The 12,842-nt window shown below is 42.6% G+C and overlaps 1 protein-coding gene across 1 annotated transcript in view; it reads right to left on the bottom strand.

The window, feature by feature from the left end:
* LOC139479922 (sushi, von Willebrand factor type A, EGF and pentraxin domain-containing protein 1-like) overlaps window positions 1-12,842 on the bottom strand; it is a 74,313-nt gene that overhangs the window by 32,239 nt on the left and 29,232 nt on the right. The window contains exons 18-25 of the mRNA XM_071262845.1: window positions 11,630-11,785; window positions 10,771-10,884; window positions 8,769-8,882; window positions 6,973-7,171; window positions 4,176-4,333; window positions 2,746-2,938; window positions 2,115-2,287; window positions 63-302 (exon numbers count right to left, since the gene is read on the bottom strand). Coding sequence (XP_071118946.1) covers window positions 63-302; window positions 2,115-2,287; window positions 2,746-2,938; window positions 4,176-4,333; window positions 6,973-7,171; window positions 8,769-8,882; window positions 10,771-10,884; window positions 11,630-11,785 — 1,347 coding nt within the window. The remainder of the gene's footprint in view (window positions 1-62; window positions 303-2,114; window positions 2,288-2,745; window positions 2,939-4,175; window positions 4,334-6,972; window positions 7,172-8,768; window positions 8,883-10,770; window positions 10,885-11,629; window positions 11,786-12,842) is intronic.

Below are 12,842 nucleotides of genomic sequence, written 5' to 3'. Positions count from 1 at the left end.
GGCATATCACATAGGTAGACTACAGATTGGACAGCCTTCTAGTAACAGTCGTCATCATTTACCTCCACAGAACGTAGACGTGGCGTCCTTCAGTGCCCCCCTGATTCCATTCCTGACGTCTGGCCAGGCGATGATGTTTCCGTAGAATTCCGTGCACTCTGTCCTCATGGAATCAATGTTGTCTAGTGGGAGTTCCCTGTCCCACACGTTCAGGTGAGCGATACTCCCAACGAAAGCCTCGCGTGGATCGAACCCACCGCCCACCGAGTCTTGTTCCTGGCCGATCACAAACATGCCGCCACCTGGTAATACAAAAAAGCATTCACGTCTCATGGGTTTACAGTGTATGGTTTGGGTGTTTTGTTTGGCGTTGGATGTATTAGATAATAACCAACGAGCTATGACAGTTTGTTGTTTGTTTGTTGTTTAATGGCGCACTCAGCAATTTTCCAGCTACATGACAGACTGTAAATAAACGAGACAATCCACTGATTGATATCATGAGAATCGATCGAGACATGTATCAACCAAGTCTGCGAACATGACCACCCGATCCCATTAGTCGCCTCTTACGACAAGCATAGTCGCCTTTAACGGCAGGCATGGGTTGCTGAAGACCTATTCAAACCTGGATCAAAGAGCTAAGAAGACTATGGATTATCTGTCCTGTTTGAATAAATGGCGCACTTCCCGAGCCTTTGTCGAGGAACATACAGCTTTCATTCCCGAGGGACAGATAATCCTAAGGCCGAGATTCAAGTAGGTTATTCTGTAAATTACTCATTGACACTTCAGGAGAGAATATGAAGAAACACCTATGAAAAACACATTATGGAAATCAATGTCAGCACTACAGAAAGACTTCACTGTGATGTCATGAACAATGGAAGACGTCATGTCATATTTTTCTGAACAATAACAAATCGTGACGTATTACTGCTTCAAATGACCAATCAGCATTGAGAATTGCTTAAATGCACATGTGCAAATATGGGAAAGATATTACACACCTATATAGGTAAGATTACACTTTAACACATGGTCCCACCCTTCTCCCATAGGTGTCCTCCCGTCACCTCACACAGCGGACTTTGCGGGATAGTGAGTGAGTGAGTGAGTTTAAGTTTAGCGTCTCATCGACAATATTTCAGCCATATCGTGACGAGACAAATTTACACATTAATAACCAATATCTTCAGACTGTAACATCGTGTCGTCCTTTCCGGGATATAACAGGTCCCCATCACTCGATGATTGTTGTAGGGATCTATAAGTACACTGGTTGATAGTATGTCATTGTACCCTGATGACGTGAATTATTCCTCATGCTATCAACCACTAGTGTGTCTGAGCCAGATTCGATTTTGTCTCTCACGCATTTGTTTCGGAACTAGTTCCATCAACGCAACTACCTTATGGCACTATACGCACCACGTTTATGTTACTGTCAATCTCATTGAAATCAAATCTTAGTTCTCGCTACCGCTAATCAAAGATCTGTGGACATCCCATTACGGGTCACGTCAGACCGATCTTATGCGAACTTCGAATGACCAATCAGAAGGCAGCTTTCTCGTGCTTTACGGCACTATTTTCAAATTGGCGACTACGCTTCGAAACATATTTTGAAAATTTCTCGATTAAAAATTTGAAACCTGAACAAAGAACGTTCTGGAATGGCTAATAGATGGTCTAGATTGTATGGATTCAGTCGTTAAACCTGTAACTGTCGTTCGGAATACCCCGTGTGTGTTTTTCGAGGTTGCATGATTAGAAATCACATTCCGACTGTCACTTTCATGATCTGGTAAGCGACGCTCTGATTGGTCGGATGAAAGGTTGTTTTGATGTGACCTCTAATCTAATGGGATGTCCTCAGGTCTTTGTTTAGCGGTAGCGAGAACTAAGGCCTGATTTTAATGAGATTGATGCTACTGTAAAAAGGTGTATCATGTTTTTTTAAACTCTCTGAATCAAATCGTTTACCCAGTTTCTGTTGAGAACACAAATCCTTCTTTTCAGTGAAACAATGTAATGTCACAACGCTACTGCTGAACAATTGTTAACTTGCTACACAACATGGCCAGGCCATAGAAGTGAATGCCATCCATTACCTGCAATTGGTTTTCCAGTGGAGAGATTGAACCCGCTGTCACTCAAGAGGCCGTCGATATACAGCTTCCAGGAACCCCTGTTGGCTGACCACGTGATCACGATGTGATGCCAGATGCCGTCATTAGTTGGTTCATCCGTCATGACCTTCTCCTCATTTACCATGAAAGCGAATCTGAGGAGAGGTTCAAAGATTATAAAAAAAACACCGAAATGTTCAGAGTGAGTGAGTTGGGTTTAACGCCGCTTTTAACAGTGTTCCAGTTATATCGCGGCGTGTCAGCTTAATATGGAGGGAAAGCCAGAACTGATGCAGGTCTCAGACGTTTACCACTTCGGTGAAACCGATGAGCACGGGTATGGTGCTGACAAACCTACAAACATAATTGAGGCGAACCGGGATTCGAACCCACAATCATAGGTTTCTGGCGTGTACAAGCTACGCAACTCTTCACAGCGACTTGGCCACCCGTGCCCCCTAAAAGTTCAGCGATTAACAGTATTATATTTATTATAATTTGACATGTATGTCCCATTTAATTTCTTGAATTTACCCTTCTTTGTGTTTTTAGATAGCTTGATGCTAGTATTTATGGACTCTCTTTGGTTTGCGTCAATACACACAGTACCTACCCGTCATAATCTGTCAGTGTCAGAGCATTGTCGGAGCCTGGTATGGCGTACGAAAAGGGCGTTCCTTGGTTGATGTTGTCATTGGTCTTCATCCAGAAGGAGACCGTGACCACAGACATGTCCTGCTTGATGGGCACCTGGACATGGTCAGTTCCGGCCGACGGGAAGTCCAGCTGGTAGTTCTTGTCTAACACTGTGGACAAAGTTTTACATCCTTCATTCTTCTATAAAACCCAAGGCAAATTTTTCAAGTATTGAGAAAATTGAGTGATCAGATCAAAACAGGCATTCTGCTGAATCCGGTGGAATTAAAAGATGAATCACAAAATGAGTTTGTATTATGTGAATATGTCACCAAAGAACAATCCATGTGATGTCGGTTGGTTCTTATGCAAACTGCATATAGTGAAAACTCATTAAACTGGGCGATTGTTTTTAGGAACGTCTACTTTATGATATTAATCTGTAACAATGAATCATTTAACTACATATTTGTTAATGCATTAAATGTTATTGAGTGGTGACAACAGTTACATTGTTTGTCTGTGTGTTTAACTCCGCAATCAGCAATATTCCAGCCATATGACGACGTTCTGTGATTGACATCATGAGCATTGATCTACGAATTGGAATGCGATGATATGCATCAACCAAGTCAGCGAGCCTGACCACCAAATCATAGCATAGTCTTTCACGGCAAGCATGGGTTGCTGGAGACCTACTCTACCCCGGATTTTCACGAGTTACATTGAGCTTGACTTATGGCAGAGATTGAATGTTGTTTAACGCCAACTCAATCATATTCCAGCTACATCGCGGACCGTAAATAATCAAATCTGGGCTAGACAAACCTGTGGTTGATATTATCATCAACGTCTCATGATATCGGGGTATTATGACACACAGGCTGTTCTTTGATCCCATTTAATTAACTCTAACGACAAGCACAGGATCACTGGGAACCTAATTTAACCCATGTTCCACAGCATTAACGATGTATAGTTTACGACATACTCACCCGCTGTTCGCGAACACCCAGTGTTGTTATTGGAAAATTCCAATAATTCGTAAAAATATGTTGTATAAATACGTGGCCCCGGTATTTTGCAATGTTACTTCTGATCATGTGACAGACATTCGAGAACAAAAACTCCCCAGGATTTGAAATAAGTCGGCAAAACTAGCAAACTTAACAAAACAAACGAATAAGGTTCTTTTGTCACAACTGTGAAACCTCGCTAATCCAGACGGTGCATTTCCCAGAGAAAATGTTTTGTTAACAAATGTCCGGATAAACGAATGGGTACGAAATAATGTTTCTGTGAATTTATGCATGCATTACCGGCACTAAATGTCCAGAAGAGGGGTTTCCGGATTAACGGCGTCTGGACTAATGAGGTTTCAATATACATATCAATGCAGACACTCACCTGCGTCACAGTTGACGCCGGTATAGTTGGCGGGGCAGTTGCAGGTATAGGCGTTGATCCCGTCCTCGCATGTGCCGCCGTTTTGGCATGGCGTGGAGGCACACTCGTTGATGTTTCGCCCGCACCGCCTCCCTTTGTAGCCCGCCTCGCACTCGCAGCTTAAAGCACAAATTGAAATACAGAAAATAAAAACAAGCGAATTGATATTATTTTGTTCTGTCACAGTACGTGTGTGATCGCGAAAAGCTGCAATTACACCTTGGCAGTGGACACCAAGAATGGTCGTCCAACATTGTGGGGGTTCCAACCAACAATCCTCTGTACAATTTCTGTCAGGAGCAGTATGTGGGTTGGGAGGTATGTACATTAAGCGACCCATTAAAGCCCCTTATTATGGCATTGCGTTTTTACCATCAAAATGTTAAATGAAAAAAACGTTGTCTCGATCTTATTGATGTATGGAACTGCAAAAAACTACGACAGACAATATAAATTTTGCTGTCATGTGTGCGCTTGTGCTCCACCTGTTCGTTGACCTCGTCGACATCACTAACATTGCCAAATATGGAATATCATCTACTTGCTATATCAAGAGACGGGATGCAGCTTATCACTTCTGTATGCTAGTTTAAGAAAATGCAAGGATGTGCTTCTTGCTATTGTAAACAGGAATCAAACAGGGGTTCAACAGAAGTAGGCTGATCTACCTCCATTGGACAAGATGAGGCATACAGAAGTAGGCTGATCTACCTCCATTGGACAAGATGTGGCATACAGAAGTAGGCCGATCTACCACCATTGCACAAGATGAGACATACAAAAGTAGGCTGATCTACCACCATTGGACAAGATGAGGCATACAGAAGTAGGCCGATCTACCACCATTGGACAAGATGAGACATACAGAAGTAGGCCGATCTACCTCCATTGGACAAGATGAGACATACAGAAGTAGGTTGATCTACCACCATTGGACAAGATGAGACATACAGAAGTAGGCTGATCTACCACCATTGGACAAGATGTGGCATACAGAAGTAGGCGGATCTACCACCATTGGACAAGATGAGACATACAGAAGTAGGCCGATCTACCACCATTGGACAAGATGAGACATACAGATGTAGGCGGATCTACCACCATTGGACAAGATGAGGCATACAGAAGTAGGCTGATCTACCACCATTGGACAAGATGAGACATACAGAAGTAGGCTGATCTACCACCATTGGACAAGATGAGGCATACAGAAGTAGGCGGATCTACCACCATTGGACAAGATGAGACATACAGACGTAGGCGGATCTACCACCATTGGACAAGATGAGACATACAGAAGTAGGCGGATCTACCAACATTGGACAAGATGAGACATACAGAAGTAGGCTGATCTACCACCATTGGACAAGATGAGGCATACAGAAGAAGGCCGATCTACCACCATTGGACAAGATGACACATACAGAAGTAGGCTGATCTACCACCATTGGACAAGATGAGGCATACAGAAGAAGGCCGATCTACCACCATCGGACAAGATGAGGCATACAGAAGTAGGCGGATCTACCACCATTGGACAAGATGAGGCATACAGAAGTAGGCTGATCTACCACCATTGGACAAGATGAGGCATACAGAAGTAGGCGGATCTACCACCATTGGACAAGATGAGACATACAGAAGTAGGCGGATCTACCACCATTGGACAAGATGAGGCATACAGAAGTAGGCTGATCTACCACCATTGGACAAGATGAGGCATACAGAAGTAGGCTGATCTACCTCCATTGGACAAGATGTGGCATACAGAAGTAGGCCGATCTACCACCATTGGACAAGATGAGGCATACAGATGTAGGCTGATCTACCACCATTGGACAAGATGAGACATACAGAAGAAGGCCGATCTACCTCCATTGGACAAGATGAGGCATACAGAAGTAGGCTGATCTACCACCATTGGACAAGATGAGACATACAGAAGTAGGCGGATCTACCACCATTGGACAAGATGAGACATACAGAAGTAGGCCGATCTACCTCCATTGGACAAGATGTGGCATACAGAAGTAGGCGGATCTACCACCATTGGACAAGATGAGACATACAGAAGTAGGCGGATCTACCACCATTGGACAAGATGAGACATACAGAAGTAGGCGGATCTACCACCATTGGACAAGATGAGACATACAGAAGTAGGCGGACCTACCACTATTGGATAATTTCAGGCATACAGATGTAGGCTGATCTACCACCATTGGACAAGATGAGACATACAGAAGTAGGGTGACCTACCACTATTGGATAATTTGAGGCATACAGAAGTAGGCGGATCTACCACCATTGGACAAGATGTGGCATACAGAAGTAGGCGGATCTACCACCATTGGACAAGATGAGACATACAGAAGTAGGCGGACCTACCACTATTGGATAATTTCAGGCATACAGATGTAGGCTGATCTACCACCATTGGACAAGATGAGACATACAGAAGTAGGGTGACCTACCACTATTGGATAATTTGAGGCATACAGAAGTAGGCGGATCTACCACCATTGGACAAGATGTGGCATACAGAAGAAGGCCGATCTACCACCATTGGACAAGATGTGGCATACAGAAGTAGGCGGATCTACCACCATTGGACAAGATGAGGCATACAGAAGTAGGCGGATCTACCACCACTGGACAAGATGAGGCATTACTAGAACACACTTGTTAAGTCATCCCTTGATAGATCATGAGAATTAGGGCCAAAACGTTGGTAACATAAATTGATCACAATAATCACCTGAATCCGTTCTCCTCATCGTGACAAATCCCGTGCCTGCACGGGTTCTCCAAACACTCGTCAATTTCAATCTCGCATGTCTCGCCTGTAAAGCCACCTCGACACGTGCAGGTGTATCCGCTGACGTCATCGATGCACGTGCCACCATTATGACAGCGAGTGTCAGAACAGTCGTTGATATTTTCCTCGCAGGTCGCACCTGACTTCGTGATTAGTGCATCATTACTAACAGGCACACATACATAATAATCATCATAATCATAATCAAAAGTAAAGCGTCAAAACCTTTCCATATCCAATAGAAATCTCTGCATAAAGCAGATTCGATTGTACAATTCCGACTATATCATAAGCATGTGTTTATGAATCACTATCAAATAGTAACGATACCAGGTGTTCGCGAAAGGGCGAGCGTATCCTTTTCAACCAGTGGCATCCATCACAAACACATACAAAGGCAAGTCAATTGTTTACCCGAAAAAATATGGGAACACATGGTTCAAGTCAAAATAGGACATTGCAACGGACATCATTTTTGTCACTGATGACGTCAAATTTGGAAATGTCCTCCACATGTCTACCATAAAACATTTGGAAATCTTAAACAGTTCAATAAAATGTATTTTGAGGTACTTGATCGTCTACATTTTCACGCCTCTTAATTTATTTTGAAACCGTTTTGACCCTAAAAAATGTTTGAACCAAAAATGCATAAACTACATTTATATCACATATTGAATATATTTTGGTCGCCAAAGCTCATTTCCATAAATTACGTATCTGATCTTATGCTTGTATACTATAATTTTATCAAGATTACTCATTTGGATCAGTGAATATCTAGCCACGAAAAGCTGTAATATTGCCGATGCGGCGTTAAAAAAGAATCACTCACTCACTCTATTAATATAATTATTAATAGTGGTCATAAACTGATGGTAGGAAATAACGAAACATACTTGGAACGCCGCGTGTGAAGGACAATTCAAAACCAGCATCGCATTCCATAAAAAAAAAACATTATTCTGTGAAAGATAATTTCCGGATCAGAAAAAAACAACAGAAAAGAGTTTCGATGTTTCACAGCCGTATTCTTGTGCTGTCGGGAGAGGTGATCTACATAAACCAAACAACACATGAGCACAGGGTGAAATTTGTCGCTACATTGCTAAACAATACCCGGAACATAAAAAGACATATACAAAAATATCTTTCCACGTGTTTCCTTATTTCTTCGAAGCAGTATATACAAGTCTAAAGAAGTTAAGGACCACCCGGTTCTTTCATGTTACCTTAATCTGTCATGCCATCTGAAAGAATCGAGTTGCCCTTAACTTCTTTTGAGTAGTATATATACTATATTCAACGATAACCTCGATGAATGTGAGGTGAGGTGAAATTGGGTTTAACGTCGCGTCCAAGATTATTGCACTTATATAGCGACGTGCATGTACGTGTGTGTGTTTGTCTGGCTGCTTGTACTAGTCCGGACTGATGCCGATTTATAGTGCTAGCTCACTGAGATACCATGCCGCAGGTTAACATGAATACCCCACTCAGACACAGGATACTGACTCCGAGCCGACCAGTCCTTGTTTTAGCCCCTTAATGTCGAGCGCCAAACAATAAGTACCATCTTTCAACGTCTTTTGGTATGACGCGGCCGGGGATCAAACCCCGGATCTTCCGCTCTCCGGGCGGACGCTCTACCACTAGACCACGGAGGCGGTCTGTTTATTACATGAAGTTATCAGGTTACTATTTCCAGGTGTATCTCATGCAAGGCATACTCTCACCTTGATAGGCCGAGTCACAGTGACACAGGAACCTGTTGGCGCCGTCTATGCAAGTACCGCCATGTTGGCACGGGTTGGATGCACACTCGTCCCTGTTCACCTCGCACTTTTTACCTGGTTTCAAAAATCAGTAACAAAGGAATTTTTACATTCCTTCTATTTACATAATTATATTAATGTTTCATGTTGAAGCTCATCCCAAAAGAATAAAAACTGTATGTATTTTATCTTATTTTGGGGGTTATCAGAAAGTTTTTTAATTAGACTTTGATTAGTCTAAACAACCTTAAAAGAACATTAAACACAACTTTCTGAACCATCCTCCAAAACAACAAAGAAACACAATTTGTAGACCCAGTAAAACGATTATTTTATGCATAGTTTTGTGATAAAACTAACATACAATTTTCGTGTCGAATATTGTTTATCACATCTTCCTGAGGCAAGGGAGTTATCCGACTATAAAAGTGGAATCTGGATTTTATTATGGTCAGTTAACAGCCTTGCCACGGGAAGATGTGCTTATCAATACTCGAGAAATACTAAAATATATTCGTTTCTTTTGCATCATCCTGTTGGCCTAAGTTTTCCGATAACTATCCAATCTATACATCGCTCAAAAGTACCAATATGTTTCTAATATGTGAGAGCTGAAGCAATATTTACATACAACGAGTTGACTGGAACCGGCTCCGGTAACAAAGACACCGTTTCGTGGACTTGGTATTTTTCCTCAGCAAAATATGTATGAGCAGAGGTAGAACGTTGCTTCCATTCTTCAGTGAGGAGGGGTGTGGTCAAATCATACATTGGATGATATATCTGATTGCGGGGATACGGATGATTTACTGTCTGTGTTTCAGTGAATCAAAAGATTCATTTGGGGTAAATTTCATTAGGGACCACATGTGCTTTTCACAATTGGGTGGAGTCAAGTCCGAGGATGTTGCATGTAGCAGTAGAAAATATTGTAAATTTATTTGTAATGAATGTCGGTAACAGCAGAATATTGAAACGCTACTAAAATATCAAGTGCCAGTCGTGGCCAGATTTTATCCGCCAGTGCACAGGCGAATCCAGATGGAGGTCCAGGTGGTCCCCCTTTTGACAACCAAATGAAGATGTTGTAGGCTGTAAATTTGACTGAGAGAAGATTTTGATATTCTGGATCCCTCCCTTTTAAAAATGCTGGATCCCCCCTTGCCCTGGTTGTTTACAAACACCACAAGCTTAATCATGAGAGAACTTTCTGGATGGAACGTCTTCTAGAAGGTTGGCTTTACCTATTCAAGAGCGACAAGAGCGCGATTCGAAGCCTTTTCGACTTGACTTGTCTCTTATAAACTTGCCACTTGCACTTAGTTCTTGCTACTCTGGCTTCAAGATTCAAGAGGGGGTGTCGGGTAGCCTAGTGGTTAAGGCGTTCGCTTGTCACGCTGAAGACCCAGGTTCGATTCCCGACATGGGTACAATGTGTGAAGCCCATTTCTTGTGTCCCCCGCCGTGATATTGCTGGAATATTGCTAAAAGCGGCGTAAAGCCACACTCACTCACTCAAAATTCAAGTATTCTGGACAAGCCTGTTTTTAGGCTACTCGGAAGTGACAAAATGCGGGGCATTAGCGAGTGCACTTACATTAAATCCAGGGCATGTTACTTGTTGCTGACACCACTTTTTTGACCCACTGCATTGCCTCTTTGATTGAAAACCGAAAGCTGAGTGTTTCAATAGAATTGTTTGGTTATTCATTGATTTTGTGTGGTCACATACTAATTTAGTTCTGTACATTCGCGAACACCTGGTGTCATCAGTGATTTTCAGTGGCCGATTCATGTAATTTTCACAGCCCCTTGTGCCAAATGGAATCTGGTTCAGCGGATAATCAAGATTTATCTTGCATTAACATTATATTTTTACCGTTTTCTGGGTTAACCTGTGAGCTTCAATTTTGGAAATCACCTATAACAAAATGATCTTGTAAAGGTTGATGATGATGTTTACCTGAAAAACCGTCCGGGCACGTGCATACATAGTCTACTTGTAGGTTGACGCACGTGCCGTTGTTGAGGCAAGGTAGGCCTTTGCACTGGTCGACTTGTGTCTGGCACACGGTCCCTGGGCGGAGGAGAAAGGGAGAATTAATTCACGAAATATGGCTCTGGTCAATAGTAAGTTATATCCCTGAGTGTCAGCGGAACAAAGGGGGAGGGGTGACAAATCGTAGAGGTGCCGGGGGGGCACGGGTGGCCCAGTCGTCTAAGGCGCCGTGGTTCGCTGTGCAGAGTTGCGTCCCTTCGGCATGCCAGAAACCTATGATTGTGGGTTCGAATCCCGGTTCACCCCGATTATATTTCTAGGTTTGTCAGCACCATACCCGTGCTCGTGGGTTTCACTGAAGTGGTAAACGTCTGAGACCTGCATCACTTCGGGGTTTCCTCCCACATTAAGCTGACACTTACTCAATTACTCACACGTAGAGGTGCCGACAGGCCATGGATCATAATAGAGGCGAACATTAGATAACTATCATATGTATTACATCATAATATTGGATGGCTCCATTTACCTGATTCAGATCCAGTTATGTAAGGTGTGACAGGGTTATATTCTAATTCCATTTGTTGACAATTTAAAATGACAGACATCATGGTTGTGCAGATAATCTTGAAAATTGTTACATTTATGGTTTTATCAAAACACAGGATCCTTTGAAATTTCTGGGCCCGTGAGGGATGGTCAGGTAGCCTAGTGGTTAAAGCGCTGGCTCATCACGCGGAAGACCCGGGTTCGATTCCCGACATGGGTACAATGTGTGAAGCCCATTTTTAGTGTCCCCCGCCCTGATATTGCTGGAACTTACCAGTAAATCCAGGCATGCATATGCATTTAAAGCCGAATCCTCCTTTCACTTTACAGGTACCGCCATTCTCACAGGGTTCTTCAAAACAAAGATTAACCAGGATCTGTGTCTGCTCATTTTGGGGGAGAGAGGCGTCACTTTGGAGGTCCCAGTCACCTGATATACAGAAACATGTGTTAAGAAGAAATTGGAAACAAAGGCTTTGCACACTAACAGTTACGAAAGAATTAGTAGCAGCAGATGCTGCTGAGGCAGAAGAGGATGCGGTGGTAAAGGGTAAAGGTGTTGTTGCTGTCGTCATAGAATCCAGAGCTCCAGATAAGCTTTTGGTGTTGTGGGTATTTTACCCGTGCATTTTAAAATCATTGGGTATCAGTAGTTCTATCTGGGTATTCAAATTTCTGTTACACACTAGTTTTTACACACGTGGGTATTTAAGTTAAATATTTAATAACACTTTTCATCTAGTCCCTGCAAACTGGTGTCTCGTGGGTTCGAGAGCTATATAGTACTCAAAAATACCACGATACTTCCACAAGAAAGTCTGATGGCAAATGATCATGATGTAACTGTCATCGTGGAGTTTGGCAAGGTTGACGGAATGCCCGTTTATAATTTCAAAATAAGTTGTTGATTTGCTAATCGAATACGCAGGGTTACTCCACAATATTTTGAGGATACGCACATGTTTTATTTTTGTAGCGTATCTGTAATGTTCGTTGCGTATTTGACGCTTGAATTTTATTTTACTGCGTATTTCTGCATTTCTGATGCGTATTTTACGCAGATACGCAGCTTATCTGGAGCTCTGTAGAAGCATTAATGAACGTTATTGTAGGTTATGGACGTTTGTCAGTTCATCCATACTGACAGTTGTGAATCTGTCTCTAAAGCACCAAACGTGCCCCCATAGTTGTAGACCCATGAAGATTCGGGTTAGAATAGGTCTTCATGCTTGCCGTAAAGTGCGACTATGCTTGTCGTAAGAGGCGACTAACGGGATCGGATGATCAGGCTCGCTGATTTGGTTGATGCGTGTCATCGTATTCCAGTTGTGTGGATCGATGCTCATGATCTCAATCACTGAATTGTCTGGTCCAGACTCGATTTTAAATAGACCGCCGACATACAGCTGGAATATTGCTGTGTGCGTCGTTAAACAACAAACAAACAACAAAGTATTCATTGTAGCAATGGTATTTAGTCGGGTGCT

The sequence above is a fragment of the Haliotis cracherodii genome, unplaced genomic scaffold, assembly GCF_022045235.1.
Source record: "Haliotis cracherodii isolate W230 unplaced genomic scaffold, xgHalCrac1.p SCAF_4, whole genome shotgun sequence".
In the NCBI taxonomy this organism is placed as follows: domain Eukaryota; kingdom Metazoa; phylum Mollusca; class Gastropoda; order Lepetellida; family Haliotidae; genus Haliotis; species Haliotis cracherodii.
The sequence above is the reverse complement of the archived record's forward strand: the minus strand, read 5'-3'. Positions and strand labels throughout refer to the sequence as shown.